This window comes from Neoarius graeffei, chromosome 7 (assembly GCF_027579695.1).
Source record: "Neoarius graeffei isolate fNeoGra1 chromosome 7, fNeoGra1.pri, whole genome shotgun sequence".
NCBI lineage: Eukaryota > Metazoa > Chordata > Actinopteri > Siluriformes > Ariidae > Neoarius > Neoarius graeffei.
Window position 1 is genome coordinate 70569416 of NC_083575.1, and position 18047 is coordinate 70587462.

The window sequence follows — 18047 nt, forward strand, 5'->3', positions numbered from 1 at the left end:
GAATCTCAAGAGAAGGTGGGTCATGCAGCAATGCAACAGCAGAAGACCACATTGGGTTCCACTCCTGCCAGCCAAGAACAGGAATCTTAGAATCAAGAACAAGTTCCTATTAAAGTGGCCGGCAAGTGCATCTTTAACCAGTATCAAGATAGTTCAAGAATTTAAAGGCATTTGGACCGCTCATATATCAATCCCAATATTTATTTTTATTTATTTATTTATAAACTTTGCCATTAAAAACGGCAGGGAGTCCTCAACAGAGCAATAAGCTCCAGAACCCGAGGTCCCAAAAAATTACAAAATTAAATAGTGCAATAAAATCAACAATAAATAATCCTAGTTGGAAAAAAAATTTAAAATTAAAACGGCCCAGGAGTATACAGACTAATAGCAGCACAAGCTGGTGCCGAGGGTGGAGATTGGCCGACGTGTATGACATTTTACACACATAGATTTAAAAGTCTGTTGTCTGTCAATATCAAAATAAAGCCTAGTTAAATTACTATAATATGAAAAAAGGTCCTTCTTAAACTGTGAAAGTGATTGATTCCTATTCCTTAAATGCGGGGGTAAAATGTTCCAGATTCTAGGGCCCCGGATATAAAAACTGGTCTGAAAAGTTACAGTATTAGCCTTGGGTACATTTAACATAGTTCCCCTAGACAAATCTAATCGCCTAGTAAACCTTCTAGGTACACTGATAGAAATATTAAGGTCTGTTGACATTGATTTGAAAAGCGTATGTGTTTTTGCTATTTCTGTAGCAAAAATGCATACGATACACATACACTGATATAATTCTCAATATTATGCAGCCCTAATTAGTTTCTAATTTCACCAATGTGAAACCAACCACGCACCCACCACACATTAACTAAACCATATTGTTGGACAGACAATAGAGAATGCATAAATAACCATTTTCTCTTCACTTTGCCAGTCCTCAGACAGATAAGGAAAGGGATCCAGACTACGACTCTCTGCCCTCTCAGACTTCTCAATCAGAGAGCTCGATGCTGCAGGTCATCTGTAGACCAGAAGCAACATCCAAAGAAGAGGCCTACACCTTCCACACAGTACACCGTAAGTGACAAATAGTAAAAATAAATAAATAAATAAAAAAATGTGATAATTGAACCATGGCAAAAGTATTACAGTAATTATTATTTTTAAGTCATTTCTAAATGAAGAACCAAGGCTAATAGGAAATGGGAACTGTTTTTCAGGGGACAGACCTCGAAAGCTGTACAATGAAAGAGCGCTAAATTTACCTCTTGGTGCTGAACTCATCACGGGGAACATATGGTACAGTGGAAAGCCTGGAATATCATATCAGATTTTGACAAACCTATTCCAAAATTTAAGGCTAATATTCAGTACTTATCCAGACAGAGATTGCAGCCATTACTTGTAGTTAAAGAAACTCAAATCTACATCTTGACCTGTATGATTAGCTTTCCCTTATTATCTTCTGTTAGTGATCTCCTTTCCACGTCCTCCAACTCGGAGTGCCAGGATGGGTTAGTGGGTGGGCATCCTGATTGTCCGTTTCAGCGCCGCATCATTCCAGCTCACCGGCTTCGACCCAGGAGAACACACCCTGAGATATTTCAGGCAAGAAATCCTATTTCTCATCTTCCAGCTGGACAGGAGAATGCATTTCGTCACCACAGACTCATGTGTTATACTACCATACACTGAGGGACATGAGTTTTTATAAATGTCAGTGTTACTAAAAGTACTGAAATGAAAAATATGATCAGTAAATGATATACAGTACTGTGCAAACGCCTTTGGTACCCTATGTTTTTTCATACCAACTTTGTTATAGATTTCTATTTTATGACTTCTACATTATCAAGTCAGTACAAAAGCATTTTAGAGTTCCAAACGTTCGTTCGTTTTCCAGCACAAAATTAACTGTTACAGAAAAAATAAATATTTGCATCTGAGCAGCATTTTACATAAAGGAGCACTTTTCAGATTAAAAAAGAAAACATAATGAAGGCTGCTGGGTTTTGGTGCAAAATGAAGAAGCGAGTGTGACAGTCAAAGTGTCCAGAAGAACTGTGGCTGGTTCTGTAAGACGCTCAGTAAAACCTACAGCTCATTTCCTTATAAAACTGCACTCATTGTACCTGAGACCATGGCCGTAACTACCATTGAGGACACCGAGGTCATGTCCTCGGTATTTTTTTCAGAAATTTCAAATTGGTCTACGCTGAATTCGAGCAGTGATCAATGTAAAACGCAGCGTCCGCATCCACATGTCATCTGTATCCCCCCCCCCAATAAAATTCACATTTGTCTAATGTCATCTGAAATCTCTCAGCCTCTATCTCTATCGTTGCCGTGTCTAACTCAGCGTCACGCGACGTAGCCTATACTAGTGTCGGCCGGAGAAGTTGGGTTTTGGATAAAACAGGCAGGGTGTAGTCTACGCTCTATCACATATGCCTACCTAACCTAACGTAGGCTAATAGTCACATCGCATTATAGAGCTTTACCCGAGTGCAAAATGAAAACGTTGCAACAAACTAAATTAAGGTTTGGACAGCCAACAGAAGAGCAGGGAAAGAGAAGGAGGGAAGGTGAGAAAATATTGTCAGTGCAGTGGCAGACCGTTCAGCGGTGTCATGCCAACTTTCCAAGGGGAAACGTTTCATTGTCATTGCCTATTACATTTTAGTTAGCATTTCGAGAAACATTCAAAACTACGTTGTCACAGGCAGCCCTGTGCAGGGCTGACTAAACGGGCTTGTTCGAGTAACTCTCTCTCTTTCTCTCATAACTCTCACTCACTCACTCACTCACTCACACACACACACATACACACAGACACACAAATACAGACACACAAATAATACACTCTCACACACTCTCTCTAATACATAGTCTTCACACAGAACTAATAGCCCTACATTCTAATGTAATTTAAGATAATGAAATGTAAATAATGCCAATACTTCAGGTAGCTGAGCAATACACTCAGTTCAGTTCAGTTTTGACTTTTATGTCAGACAAAACTCCACAGTTCTGATGGCACAGTTTTAGAATTGTTAAAGTAAATGTGTTGTGGGCCAAACTTACATTACAGGCAATGGTGAGAACACTCTGTTTCAGAGAATGCATGCAAATGCATCTCAATTCAAGACAGCCAGATAGACTGATGCCTTTACATTACTGCTCAGAATGTCTCTACGCATACGGACACCCACAAATAACACACAAACTCTCTCAGTCTCTCTCTCTCACACACACACACACACACACACACACTCTCACACTATTATTATAAGGTGTAATACTAAAGCTTACAATTCAGCAGTTCACACCCTTTCTGTCATGTGTATGCGTCAATGTAAATAATGCCAATACTTTAGGTAACTGGTACTTTAGGTATGTATACTCAGTTCAAGAGTTCACTACCTTTCTACTTTTATGTCAGATAAAACACCACAGTTATGGTGCCACAGTTTTAGAATTGTTAAAATAAATGTGTCCACCACCAAATCTATCCTTGGTTATTATTTATTTATTTATTTATTTATTTATTTAAGTTGTGCCGGGGGGCTTCGGTGCTGTCAGCCATGTTTGACCTCGGTATTTGAAAAATCCTGGCTACGGCCCTGCCTGAGACTACGTTTTTTTTGTTTTTTTTTTAAGCAAAGGGTTGTCTCACACCAAATATTGACTTTGTTTCATTTATTATGGCTTACTGATTACTGTTTATAGTATTTTTTAAATGTTGAAACATTTCATTTCATTATTTTAAGCCATTTTTGGTCTACAGCATTTCTTTACATGTGCGTAAGACTTTTGCACAGTACTGTACATTACCTGTAAACAGAGCTAATACTGGCCATAGAGCATAAAATAAAATAGTCAAGTAGAATGGATGAGTAGAATACAGTAGAATGAATTTGAGTAGAGTAGAATACAATAGAATAGAATAGAGCACAGTATAATACATGATTATGAAGAGAACAGAATAGAATGGTATACGTATTAATGGAGCATAGAGTCAAAAAGTCAAAGTCCCTCTCATGCCAGAATCTGGTCTTCCCAGGCAGTCTCCTGTCCCAGTACTAACTCTTTAAAGGGGAACTGAAGGCAAATTTTTAATCATCAAAATTCTATTTCTCATTTTATAAAATGTAGGAATGCATTTCTGACAGCTATTTTGTCACTGTTACAGCAAGTTATGAGTGTTTGAAATATGCTCTGTAATACGGTATATCAGTCCATATGTCAAAGCAATGGCCGTAAACGAGATTCGCTGAGACCTGTGCGAGACATCATAGGACAGAAGTAAAACGTACAGCGGAAATCAAAGTGACCAACATCTGCCAACGTTGTCAAAGCTGCGCGCTCCCTCTTTCGAATGCTGATGTAATCAAGCCGGAAGTTTTCCCCATGTCCGAAATCGCTCCCTACTCACTATATAGGGCACTATATAGTGAGGACGCCATTTTGTAGTGCTGTCCGAAACCTTAGTGAGGATTATTTACACCCTATATAGTGCACTCAAAATATCCCACAATGCATCACGAAAAGTAGTGTACAACCGATGGTCACTAACCAAAGCAATATATCCCATCATGCACTGCGGTTGCACTGAAAGAAATCAAATTAAAAGTCTCAAATTTGATTTAATAAAAGGCAGCGGCAAAGAAGAAAGTATTCAGCCTTGATTTAAAAAAACTGAAAGAAGCAGGGACTTTGTATTGATTAATGTGGGAAATACACTCAGTATAAGATGTATTTATCACAAAAATACAGCCCTGATTCCAAAAAAGTTGGGACAAAGTCCAAATTGTAAATAAAAACGGAATGCAATGATGTGGAAGTTTCAAAATTCCATATTTTATTCAGAATAGAACATAGATGACATATCAAATGTTTAAACTGAGAAAATGTATCATTTAAAGAGAAAAGTTAGGTGATTTTAAATTTCATGACAACAACACATCTCAAAAAAGTTGGGACAAGGCCATGTTTCCCACTGTGAGACATCCCCTTTTCTCTTTACAACAGTCTGTAAACGTCTGGGGACTGAGGAGACAAGTTGCTCAAGTTTAGGGATAGGAATGTTAACCCATTCTTGTCTGATGTAGGATTCTTGTTGCTCAAATGTCTTAGGTCTTTTTTGTCGTATCTTCCGTTTTATGATGCGCCAAATGTTTTCTATGGGTGAAAGATCTGGACTGCAGGCTGGCCAGTTCAGTACCCGGACCCTTCTTCTACGCAGCCATGATGCTGTAATTGATGCAGTATGTGGTTTGGCATTGTCATGTTGGAAAATGCAAGGTCTTCCCTGAAAGAGACGTCGTCTGGATGGGAGCATATGTTGCTCTAGAACCTGGATATACCTTTCAGCATTGATGGTGTCTTTCCAAATGTGTAAGCTGCCCATGCCACACACACTAATGCAACCCCATACCATCAGAGCTGCAGGCTTCTGAACTGAGCGCTGATAACAACTTGGGTCGTCCTTCTCCTCTTTAGTCCGAATGACACGGCGTTCCTGATTTCCATAAAGAACTTCAAATTTTGATTCGTCTGACCACAGAACAGTTTTCCACTTTGCCACAGTCCATTTTAAATGAGCCTTGGCCCAGAGAAGACGTCTGCGCTTCTGGATCATGTTTAGATACGGCTTCTTCTCTGAACTATAGAGTTTTAGCTGGCAATGGCGGATGGCATGGTGAATTGTGTTCACAGATGATGTTCTCTGGAAATATTCCTGAGCCCATTTTGTGATTTCCAATACAGAAGCATGCCTGTATGTGATGCAGTGCCGTCTAAGGGCCCGAAGATCACGGACACCCAGTATGGTTTTCCGGCCTTGACCCTTACGCACAGAGATTCTTCCAGATTCTCTGAATCTTTTGATGATATTATGCACTGTAGATGATGATATGTTCAAACTCTTTGCAATTTTACACTGTCGAACTCCTTTCTGATATTGCTCCACTATTTGTCGGGGCAGAATTAGGGGGATTGGTGATCCTCTTCCCATCTTTACTTCTGAGAGCCGTTGCCACTCCAAGATGCTCTTTTTATACCCAGTCATGTTAATGACCTATTGCCAATTGACCTAATGAGTTGCAATTTGGTCCTCCAGCTGTTCCTTTTTTGTACCTTTAACTTTTCCAGCCTCTTATTGCCCCTGTCCCAACTTTTTTGAGATGTGTTGCTGTCATGAAATTTCAAATGAGCCAATATTTGGCATGAAATTTCAAAATGTCTCACTTTCGACATTTGATGTGTTGTCTATGTTCTATTGTGAATACAATATCAGTTTTTGAGATTTGTAAATTATTGCATTCCGTTTTTATTTACAATTTGTACTTTGTCCCAACTTTTTTGGAATCGGGGTTGTACTGTACATGCATGTATTTATTATTTTGAAAACCCACCAGCCGACTGATCTGGCACGTTTTAATTGTGCGACAGTAATGACGTAAATACCAGCATGACGGACTAGTGTCCGAAAGCTTTTTTTTTTTCATTTAACCAATGGTTCGAAGTTGTATGGAATAATCTCCATCACTGATGAAGCTGGCAAATCTTGAAATGAATCTAAATTGGAATGGTATGGCGATCTGGCCGCTGTGTAAACAGTTTTCAAAATGGTGGTGCTGACACTTCATGTTTGAAATCTCGCACAAGTCTCATGAAGATCGCGTGGATAAGCGACGCCTGCCGTGGACCAAACGAACTACATTCAACATGGCTAAAAACCGAAAAGGCCGATAAGTGTAATATGATATGCCAATACGAGTCACAATATAAGGTTAATAAAACCGAAAACGTAATTGAATAAGACATTAATTAAGAAATAAAGCAAGTTTAAAAATGACTTCAGTTCCCCTTTAAGGCGGGTGCAGCACTGATTTCCGTTTCGATAGCCCTCGGCCTCTCACCTATACAGCTAGGGTTACAGTAACGGGCTAGTCCTCTGGTAACCGTGAGAGTTTGACTTCCTGACTCGCACCTGTATTGCAGTGTGCCTTGCCAGACGGTAGTAGGAACCATTTTTATGATGGTCTTTGGTATGACCAGATCGTGAGTAGAACTGACGATCTCCTGGTCAAGAGGCGGACACGCTAACCACTAGGCTATCTCGCAGTCGGAGCATAGAGTAGAAGAGAATCAAACAGAAGAGTCAAGTAGAATGGAAGAGATGCGTAGAATACAATAGAATGTATTAGAGTAGAATAAGGTAGCATATAGTACAACAAAATAAAGCAGAATAGATGCACATACTTAATAACAGAATAGAATAAAATAGAATAGGACTCTGATTGCTGTGATCCAACAGTCTTAAAGGAACAGTCCACCGTACTTCCATAATGAAATATGCTCTTATCTGAATTGAGACGAGCTGCTCCGTACCTCTCCGAGCTTTGCGCGACCTCCCAGTCAGTCAGACGCAGTCAGACGCGCTGTCACTCCTGTTAGCAATGTAGCTAGGCTCAGCATGGCCAATGGTATTTTTTGGGGCTGTAGTTAGATGCGACCAAACTCTTCCGTGTTTTTCCTGTTTACATAGGTTTATATGAGCAGTGATATGAAACAAGTTCAGTTACACAAATTGAAACGTAGCGATTTTCTATGCTATGGAAAGTCCGCACTATAATGACAGGCGTACTAACACCTTCTGCGCGCTTCGGCAGCGCATTGATACGGAGCTCAGATATCAATGCACTGCCGAAGCGCGCAGAAGGTGTTAGTACGCCTGTCATTATAGTGCGGACTTTCCATAGCATAGAAAATCGCTACGTTTCAATTTGTGTAACTGAACTTGTTTCATATCACTGCTCATATAAACCTATGTAAACAGGAAAAACGTGGAAGAGTTTGGTCGCATCTAACTACAGCCCCAAAAAAATACCATTGGCCATGCTGAGCCTAGCTACATTGCTAACAGGAGTGACAGCGCGTCTGACTGCGTCTGACTGACTGGGAGGTCGCGCAAAGCTCGGATAGGTACGGAGCAGCTCGTCTCAATTCAGATAAGAGCATATTTCATTATGGAAGTACGGTGGACTGTTCCTTTAACCACTGCGCCACTGTAATAGATATTGAAATGGTCATTCATATCATTGTAAATGTCTAGGGAAGTGATAGGTAGGGTTAAGATGTTGTACTACTGGTCAGAAGGTTAGGAGTTCAAATCCCAGCAGCACCAAGCTGCTACTGCCAGGCCTTTGAAGAAGAAGGAGGAGAAGAAGAAGCCTTTATTTGTCACATGTACACTTAAGCACAGTGAAATTCCTCCTCTGCATTTAACCCATCTGAAGCAGTGAACACATGCATGCATGCACAAGTGAGCAACGAGCATAGACACAGACCCAGAACAGTGGGCAGCAAAACTACAGCACCTGCGGAGCAGTTGGGGATGAGGTGCCTTGCTCGAGAGGGAGGGGAAAGTGCTATTAATTGAGCAAGGTCCATAACCCTCAACTGCTCAGTTGAACAAATGAGATAAACATAAGCTGCTCTGGATAAGGGCATCTGCCAAATACTATATATATAATGTAAACTCTTGAGAAAATTCGACAGAGATTTGTACTTGTGAGTTTTCTGTTTCTTCTTATGATGTTTCACATGAAAACTGTGTAAACTGTAAAATGAGCAGTTTTCAGATGAAGACAGATCGGTCATCAGTGTGCTTACAGTTTTTGACTGCAGGAGGAGGATTCTCTTGACGACTCCTCTGACACGACTACCGAGGAAAAGCCGTCCCGGAAGCTCTACTATAAGCTGAAAGTTTTCCCTGGGAAATGGATCGACATCTTGTATGATCGGTTGACCTTAATGGCGCTGTTGGACAGGTCAGAAACTTACTGGTGTGTATTAGCTTGGATATAAGGCATCTGAAACGAAACAAAACACTTTCATGGTCCTTACAGGAATCAGGACTGGAAGGAGAACATGGCTGCTGTGGTTTTAGCATCCCTGGTTGCTTTTCTTGGTTTTGTGCTCCTGAACCAGGGTTGCTTTAAGGACTTCTGGGTGTTCCAGTTTTGTCTCGTCATGGCCAGCTGTCAGTACTCTTTATTAAAGGTAATGTAGCTCTCTGTGTTAATTATTAACCATAACGAACTGTCGCTAACGTATAAAACTTTGTTTGGTAAATGATGACTTGTTGCTTTGTTATCTGTTATGAATTGTTGTTTGTTTTTGCAGAGTGTCCAGCCAGACGCAGCATCACCTACTCACGTGAGTTCAACCGAATCAGAACAACATTAATTATGGCATGTATTGGGGTTCATTTAGGACTCATCACCTTTTATGGCTGTTGTTTTTAGGGACATAATCAAATCATTGCCTATAGTCGAGCTGCATATTTCTGCATGTTCTGTGGCCTTATTTGGATTCTGGAGTTGAAGCTGAAAAGATCAGACCTCCCTGTGTTCACCTTGTACGGCATTACGATTGTAATGTCAGACATGCTCCGATTTCTACAAGATGTTTTAATTGGTAAGTATTATGTATTAAAGGGCTGCACAATTTTTTTTTTATTAAATGTTTTAAGATGGGCAGCACGGTGGTGTAGTGGTTAGCGCTGTCGCCTCACAGCAAGAAGGTCCTGGGTTCGAGCCCCGTGGCCGGCGAGGGCCTTTCTGTGTGGAGTTTGCATGTTCTCCCCGTGTCCGCGTGGGTTTCCTCCGGGTGCTCCGGTTTCCCCCACAGTCCAAAGACATGAAGGTTAGGTTAACTGGTGACTCTAAATTGACCGTAGGTGTGAATGTGAGTGTGAATGGTTGTCTGTGTCTATGTGTCGGCCCTGTGATGACCTGGCGACTTGTCCAGGGTGTACCCCGCCTTTCGCCCGTAGTCAGCTGGGATAGGCTCCAGCTTGCCTGCGACCCTGTAGAACAGGATAAAGTGGCTAGAGATAATGAGATGAGATGAGATGAGATGAGATAAAAATCAGAAATGCATGGGTTCAAAAGGGCATTTACTGGTTAAAATAATCCTGAACCTTGCAAGGCCGATGCTGACGTAGAGTCATCCGTTTGGGACTTATCTAATGAAATGAAATGTTTCAACATTAAAACAATACTATAAACAGTAATCAGTAAGCCATAATAAATGAAACAAAGTCAATATTTGGTGTGAGACGACTCTTTGCTTTAAAAAAAAAAAAAAGTCTCAGGTACAGTGAGTGCAGTTTCATAAGGAAATGAGCTGTAGGTTTTACTGAGCGTCTTACAGAACCAGCCACAGTTCTTCTGGACACTTTGACTGTCACACTCGCTTCTTCATTTTGCACCAAAACCCAGCAGCCTTCATTATGTTTTCTTTTTTTAATCTGAAAAGTGCTCTCTGATGTAATATGCTGCTCAGATCCAAACATTTTTTTCTGTAACATTTAATTTTGTGCTGGTAAACAAATGTTTGGACTCTAAAATGTTTTTGTACTGACTCGATAATGTAGAAGTCATAAAATAGAAATCTAGAACAAAAGTTTGTATGAAAAAAAAATAGGGTGCCGAAGACTTTTGCACAGTACTGTATATAAACATGTTAATGACCTCAAATCAGAGGTGGATAGCCCACTCCCCCATCCCCCACCCTTGAGTGAGAATCTGTGTAATTGGGCTCATTTTCAAATTTATGCTGTCTGAGACTCATCATTCGCAGGAGTTTACGCCTCTCTCCTTAGCCCCTTGCCCATGTTTTTTTTTTTTAATGCCTCCACCACCGTAAGGTGCAGGAGGCATTATGTTTTCGGGTTGTCCGTCTGTCTGTGCGTCCGTCCCGAAACCTTGTGAATGCGATATCTCAAAGGCTAATGAAAAGAATTTCACCAAACTTTCAACATTTGTGCGCTTTGGGACAAACATGAACTGATTAGATTTTGAGATCAAAAGGTCTAAGGTCAAGGTCACTGTGAGGTCAAATGTCTGTCCGAAAACCTTGTGAACACAATATCTCCAAGGCAGATGAAAGGAATTTCACCAGACTTTCACCATTTGTGCATTTGGGGACACAGATAAACTGATTAGATTTTGAGATCAAAAGGTCTAAGGTCAAGGTCACTGTGAGGTCAAATGTCTGTCCACATGCGTCCGTCCCGAAACCTTGTGAATGCGATATCTCAAAGTCTAATGAAAGGAATTTCACCAAACTTTCACCATTTGTGCGCTTTGGGACAAACATGAACTGTTTAGATTTTGAGATCAAAAGGTCTAAGGTCAAGGTCACTGTGAGGTCAAATGTCTGTCCGAAAACCTTGTGAACACAATATCTCCAAGGCAAATGAAAGGAATTTCACCAGACTTTCACCATTTGTGCATTTGGGGACAAAGATAAACTGATTAGATTTTGAGATCAAAAGGTCTAAGGTCAAGGTCACTGTGATGTCAAATGTCTGTCCGAAAACCTTGTGAACACAATGTCTCCAAGGCTGATACAAGTAATTTCTCCAGGTCATGATTACTGTGAGGTCAAATGTCCATCCCCAAATCACAACTTAATAAGGCATGTAGTCTACTGGGCGGAGGCATCCCCATTGACGCCATTAGCGTCGAGTTCTATCTTATTTTTTTTCAAAATAATGGCGTTTGGCTCAGAGCCGGGGGTGAAATTATAGCTATAATTAGCATGCTGAGAACATAGCACATCCTCACAAAGTTAATGAAACCAGCAGTATTAATGGCTCATTAAATAACAGTTATTCCACAAAATCGAGTCGTACATGAGCTGATAGCTGGCAAGGCGTCGCACCGAGTTGGCTATAAGCCATGTATGACAAGATTGAGTGGAATAACTGTTTTATTCTATCCACATTCACTGGATTTTGAGAAACAGAGCATTTTTATTTTTATTTTCTGCAAATTCGATAAATAAAAACCTTATACAAAACGTCCGACAAAATCATTTCCGCTTAGAATGTAAACAAACTGGCAAAACGAGAGTGGCATTTTGTGAAAAATGCTATAATAATAATTTGTGAAAAAAAGACGCTCTTACCCTCAAATACTTTCATTCCATATTTTGTTGCTTTTTTGTATTATTTGGGGATTTGTTTTCGAGTAGAGGTTTTATTTCATACTCGATTGGTTCAGCAACACGCTCTGCCATTTTGTTTTTCTCTACTCATGGTATATGAGCTGATATCCTAGTAATAGAGTAGCCAATCAGAGCGCACGATTGCTCATATCTCGTGAATGTGGATAGAATAATTAGTCATTCGTTGGCTGTTCTTCGGCCCATAGCAGCTCATGAACTACTTGTGGGTGAAATTATGCCTTTATAAACATGCTCTATGAGGAATATATCCCTGAAAGGTTTTGAGTACGATATTTTTGTTTTACTGGTAATTTAATAGTCAATAGATAATGTTAAACACTTGTTTAGGACAAATAAGTTTGAGTAAATTTCTTCCCCTTTTTTTGGGGTGACGTCATGTGGTACAGTAGATATGGTCATTGGTCGGGGTGAGTAAGGAGAAATATTGGCACTCTGTTTTGCATACATTTTTTCTGAGTGCAGAATCAATGCATCACATTTTATTGAGAAATTAATTATGATTGTGATTTTAATATGATTTTTTTTGTATACAGTACAGCCCTAGTATTACATTTAAAGAAATTTAATTGAAAGTAAATTGGTGGGAAGTGTCAATGACAAACTGTAAAAAAGAGAAAAAAAGAATATGTTTTATATTTTTATTTTAATATAGAATGTATTTTACTATTTGTATTCTACGTGTATGTATGTATACTTACTTTTACTTTTATCTTTGCTCCTTTTAGGATTTACATACTGCTTTCCGATAACCTTCCTTCTCGGCCTCTTCCCACAAATCAACACATTTGTTATTTACTTTCTCGAGCAAATTGATATACACTTTTTTGGTGGAACAGGTTTGTAAAACATTTCTGTAATTTAGTACAAGTTATAAACAATTTAACAAGGTTGTCACTGACCATTTCTTTTCTTCTTAGCTGCAACTGGACTCTACTCAGCCATCTACTGTATCAGCAGGAGTCTGTTGGTGTTAACATTACTGTATGGATTTTGTCTTGGCGCTCTCAAGGTGTGGTTTAATTTGAACACATTCTGTGTTATACTGTTACTGCCCTGTAATTATAAGATGATATGTGAGAAAAGCTGGATGGATGAATGGGCCAGTCATGGGCCAGTTTTTCCTGTTCTTACCTAGTTATTAAAGTAAATTAAATTAACATGTTTATTCTGACGTGAGTGGAGTGACATTTAAATAATATTGGCTGGCGTTGAGTGGTATATCAGATATTCGACTCATTCAATATCATGCTACAGTAGCTGAATAGAATATCTGATATACCACGATAAAAAGCCAGCCGATATTATTTTTATTATTATACATACACATTCCTTTCGGGTGTTCAAGGCGTCGTTCTTTTTCAAAATTCTCTCAAAATCTTCTGCTTTTAATAAAGCAAACCTGGTGGCCATGTTTGTTTACAAATTGTCACAGCCACTCACCAGTATGGAAGTTTTACATCTCTGTTGTGTCTCTTTTCCAGTTTTTCGATGTCCATTGGTATGTTTTTCTCTTGTAAATAGGTGTGAAGAATATCCGATGAAGTTTTGGTAGCCTTTCGGGTGTTCAATCATGGCCATAGCCAGCTATGAGGCCACCGAGGTCCGGACCTCGGTCGTTTTTAAGAGCTGATAATACATTTGATAATACAAAAACGAATGAGCGCGCGACTTGGGGGAGGAACGCGGTGCAGTAGACACGTTTTTTCATGGTAACCATCAGCGCACTTTCATGAAGCTGTTAAATTTACATTTTCGAAGCAGCGCAGTTGTAGCCTACCTTGTTTGTGATTTTAAAAATAAATCATTCGATAAGCCAAAGCAATAGAGTGGAAAGTTTTAACTTATGTTTGCCTTGGATAACTTTGCCTTGTGATATTAGAGAGGGTAAGAGGATCTTGGTGGGATTGGGTCCTCTGCGTCTGTATCTTGTGTGCGTGGGAGAGCAAGAACAGAAAAAAAACCCAACAAGATAGGGCAGGCTATGAGAGTGTGTGAGTGCGACCCCCAAAAGAACGCAGTTCTAGACACTGCGACACAAGTACGCAGTTGATAAGGCAAACTGTTCAACAAGTTTAAAGTTACCCCTACTCTTTGTTCAAACATAGTGGTGTATACTGATTTTTTTCCCAGAATTTTTTTTGTGTAGGTGTAACGGATGCCAGATTGTTAATGTATCTTAGTTCCATAGGCTACATGGTTAAGGTATCTTTTGTCCTCATTGCTTGGGCCTGATCAAACCATTAAACAAGCTTAAATTATTCTTACTCTTGCCACATACATGATTTTTTTTTCAAAACTGATGATATTCAGTTCAAACACCATTAAAAGTAATTTCAGGAATAGATCTCTTGTGTGACGTGTAATTCACCCCTCTCATTTAAATATGTCGAAGATTTTTCGGCGCGCACTTTGCGTGCACATCACGGACCTCAGTGATTTTAAAATGCTGGCTACGGCCCTGTGTTCAATGCGTCATTCTTTTTCCCGACGAACAAAAAAAAAGCTTCTGTGCATGCACAGCAGGAAACGTTCTGATTGGATATCTCATCAGCTCCAACGTGTAACATGTTGTTTTGACAACCATGCAATATCATAAACCATATTCAACATTCATTCTCCATTGGGTGACGTAATACACGTAGGATAAGCAATATGCTAACAATATTGCATGGTATCAAACCAAATGAATGAAACCCACTAGAAGGGAATAGAATACATGATTTTATTCCATCAAAAAAGTGTCCTGTATGTATAATAATTATGGATAATGTTCACCCAAAACCAAAATGGTATTTTTCTGATGTCAGGTGAAGCTGCAAAATTCCTGTCCTATTTCTTACAACCCAGTTTTGTGGATGTGACTATTTATGTCACTTTACTTAAAGAGATACATAGGCTATTTTACCCAACTGTGAACTACATAAGCACCTTGGGGTATACAGATCATGTACGTACACTGAACTGGACTAAACAATGTGAGGAAGTACAAAAGAAGGCAAATCGCGTATTTGCTGTCTTACAATGTAATATCCACTCTGCGCTGCGTAAAGTTAAAGAACATGCATATCGAGTCCTTGTACGACCCATCACTGAGTATGCTTGTACAGCTTGGAGCCCTGATATCGCAAAGGGAATTGCAACCATAGAATCAGTTCAAAGGTGTGCGGCCAGATTCGTGTTCAACATCGATCAGAGATCTACAAGTGTACAACCCTGATTCCAAAAAAGTTGGGACAAAGTACAAATTGTAAATAAAAACGGAATGCAATGATGTGGAAGTTTCAAAATTCCATATTTTATTCAGAATAGAACATAAATGACATATCAAATGTTTAAACTGAGAAATTATATCATTTAAAGAGAAAAATTAGGTGATTTTAAATTTCATGACAACAACAAATCTCAAAAAAGTTGGGACAAGGCCATGTTTCCCACTGTGAGACATCCCCTTTTCTCTTTACAACAGTCTGTAAACATCTGGGGACTGAGGAGACAAGTTGCTCAAGTTTAGGGATAGGAATGTTAACCCATTCTTGTCTAATGTAGGATTCTAGTTGCTCAACTGTCTTAGGTCTTTTTTGTCATATCTTCTGTTTTATGATGCGCCAAATGTTTTCTATGGGCGAAAGATCTGGACTGCAGCCTGGCCAGTTCAGTACCCGGACCCTTCTTCTACGCAGCCATGATGCTGTAATTGATGCAGTATGTGGTTTGGCATTGTCATGTTGGAAAATGCAAGGTCTTCCCTGAAAGAGATGTCGTCTGGATGGGAGCATATGTTGCTCTAGAACCTGGATACACCTTTCAGCATCGATGGTGTCTTTCCAGATGTGTAAGCTGCCCATGCCACACGCACTAATGCAAACCCATACCATGAGAGATGCAGGCTTCTGAACTGAGAGCTGATAACAACTTGGGTCGTCCTTCTCCTCTTTAGTCCGAATGACACGGTGTCCCTGATTTCCATAAAGAACTTCAAATTTTGATTCGTCTGACCACAGAACAGTTTTCTACTTTGCCACAGTCCATTTTAAATGAGCCTTGGCCCAGAGAAGATGTCTGCGCTTCTGGATCATGTTTAGATACGGCTTCTTCTTTGAACTATAGAGTTTTAGCTGGCAACGGCGGATGGCACGGTGAATTGTGTTCACAGATAATGTTCTCTGGAAATATTCCTGAGCCCATTTTGTGATTTCCAATACAGAAGCATGCCTGTATGTGATGCAGTGCCATCTAAGGGCCCGAAGATCACGGGCAACCAGTATGGTTTTCCGGCCTTGACCCTTACGCACAGAGATTCTTCCAGATTCTCTGAATCTTTTGATGATATTATGCACTGTAGATGATGATATGTTCAAACTCTTTGCAATTTTACACTGTCGAACTCCTTTCTGATATTGCTCCACTATTTGTAGGCGCAGAATTAGGGGGATTGGTGATCCTCTTCCCATCTTTACTTCTGAGAGCCGCTGCCACTCCAAGATGCTCTTTTTATACCCAGTCATGTTAATGACCTATTGCCAATTGACCTAATGAGTTGCAATTTGGTCCTTCAGCTGTTCCTTTTTTGTACCTTTAACTTTTCCAGCCTCTTATTGCCCCTGTCCCAACTTTTTTGAGATGTGTTGCTGTCATGAAATTTCAAATGAGCCAATATTTGGCATGAAATTTCAAAATGTCTCACTTTTGACATTTGATATGTTGTCTATGTTCTATTGTGAATACAATAATCAGTTTTTGAGATTTGTAAATTATTGCATTCTGTTTTTATTTACAATTTGTACTTTGTCCCAACTTTTTTGGAATCAGGGTTGTATTTTCTTTACTCAACAAGCTTCATGAGCAAATGACACTGATAGACCTTTCTATCTTTTACAAGATCCAGTATAACTTAGTCGATTTACCTTTTCCTCGTGACATGTCTATTAATACCTCCTGTGCCAGAAAGACACATTGCAAGACATACAAGCTTCTAACTGCTACTATCAACTCGTTAGTCCAGGGTATGACTTTAAACTGCAACCAGTGGTGAGTCTCAGGTCCGGGAGGATTTGAGTATTGGGGAAAGTGGAGTTACTCCTTAATCACCACTGCCCCCAGGTCTGCTCTGATCCGGAGTGGTAGCACCTGCCTGGGTTCCAGCTATGGGTTAAAAAGTACATCACCAATAAGGCGCTGGCAGCAGGGTGCTTTTCGGTGCAGTGTGGCAGATGAACCCAACAGGGTCAGTGGCACACCACCAGATGGCACGCGGAAGAGCCACTCAAATGGCCAACAGATGGCACCACCCGGCAAGTCAGTTGTTACTGCGGGGCAACTTCCATACCCGTCAGGTCTGTGGCACTTTTGTGCAGCACTTGGCATCAGGGCTGGAGGTCCAGAGAGACAACACGATGGGGGCATGACATTGTTTGTCTTACCTTACTGTGCAAGGCGCTTCATTAGGAGAGGAGCTCTGGTGCGGGCCTCACGGCCCATCTCCATTTCTGTACATCCTAATGAAGCAGTCATCATCGCTAGCGATGGACAGCTGACGACAATGACTATCGACTCATACAAGTATTCTAATTTTGCTCACTGCATACCAGTGTGGAACTGTCTCCCACCTGACGGTGTCAATGCTGGAACACTCACTTTGTTTAAGGGCCTAGTAAAGAAAGCCAACATACTTGCTGCCAAGTTTAAACCGACCGCCCACTGCCAAGATTAGTGTGACTAAAGGCAATTAATGTGATTAAAGTTTACATACAACTGAGTGATTGGTTTCATTTGTCACAAATATGAATAAATGCCTCATTTGTGAGCTCTAAATGTATGTCAATTAATCTGCTAACTATTATGCATTGGTACAAATAATTAATACAATCAATAACATACAGTGTCTTGCAATAATATTCATCCCCCTTGGTGTTTGTCCTGTTTTGTCACATTACAAGCTGGAATTAAAATGGATTTTTGGAGGGTTAGCACTATTTGATTTACACAACATGCCTACA

The 18047-nt window shown here is 40.0% G+C and overlaps 1 protein-coding gene across 1 annotated transcript in view; it reads left to right on the plus strand.

Annotated features, from left to right (window-relative positions):
- Positions 1–18047, plus strand: part of pcnx2 (pecanex 2) — a 93848-nt gene that overhangs the window by 16169 nt on the left and 59632 nt on the right. Inside the window, exons 7-15 of the mRNA XM_060925000.1 lie at positions 941–1083; positions 1227–1305; positions 1479–1614; positions 8701–8843; positions 8922–9075; positions 9199–9231; positions 9321–9492; positions 12777–12887; positions 12969–13060. Of these exons, the coding sequence (XP_060780983.1) occupies positions 941–1083; positions 1227–1305; positions 1479–1614; positions 8701–8843; positions 8922–9075; positions 9199–9231; positions 9321–9492; positions 12777–12887; positions 12969–13060 (1063 nt within the window). The remainder of the gene's footprint in view (positions 1–940; positions 1084–1226; positions 1306–1478; positions 1615–8700; positions 8844–8921; positions 9076–9198; positions 9232–9320; positions 9493–12776; positions 12888–12968; positions 13061–18047) is intronic.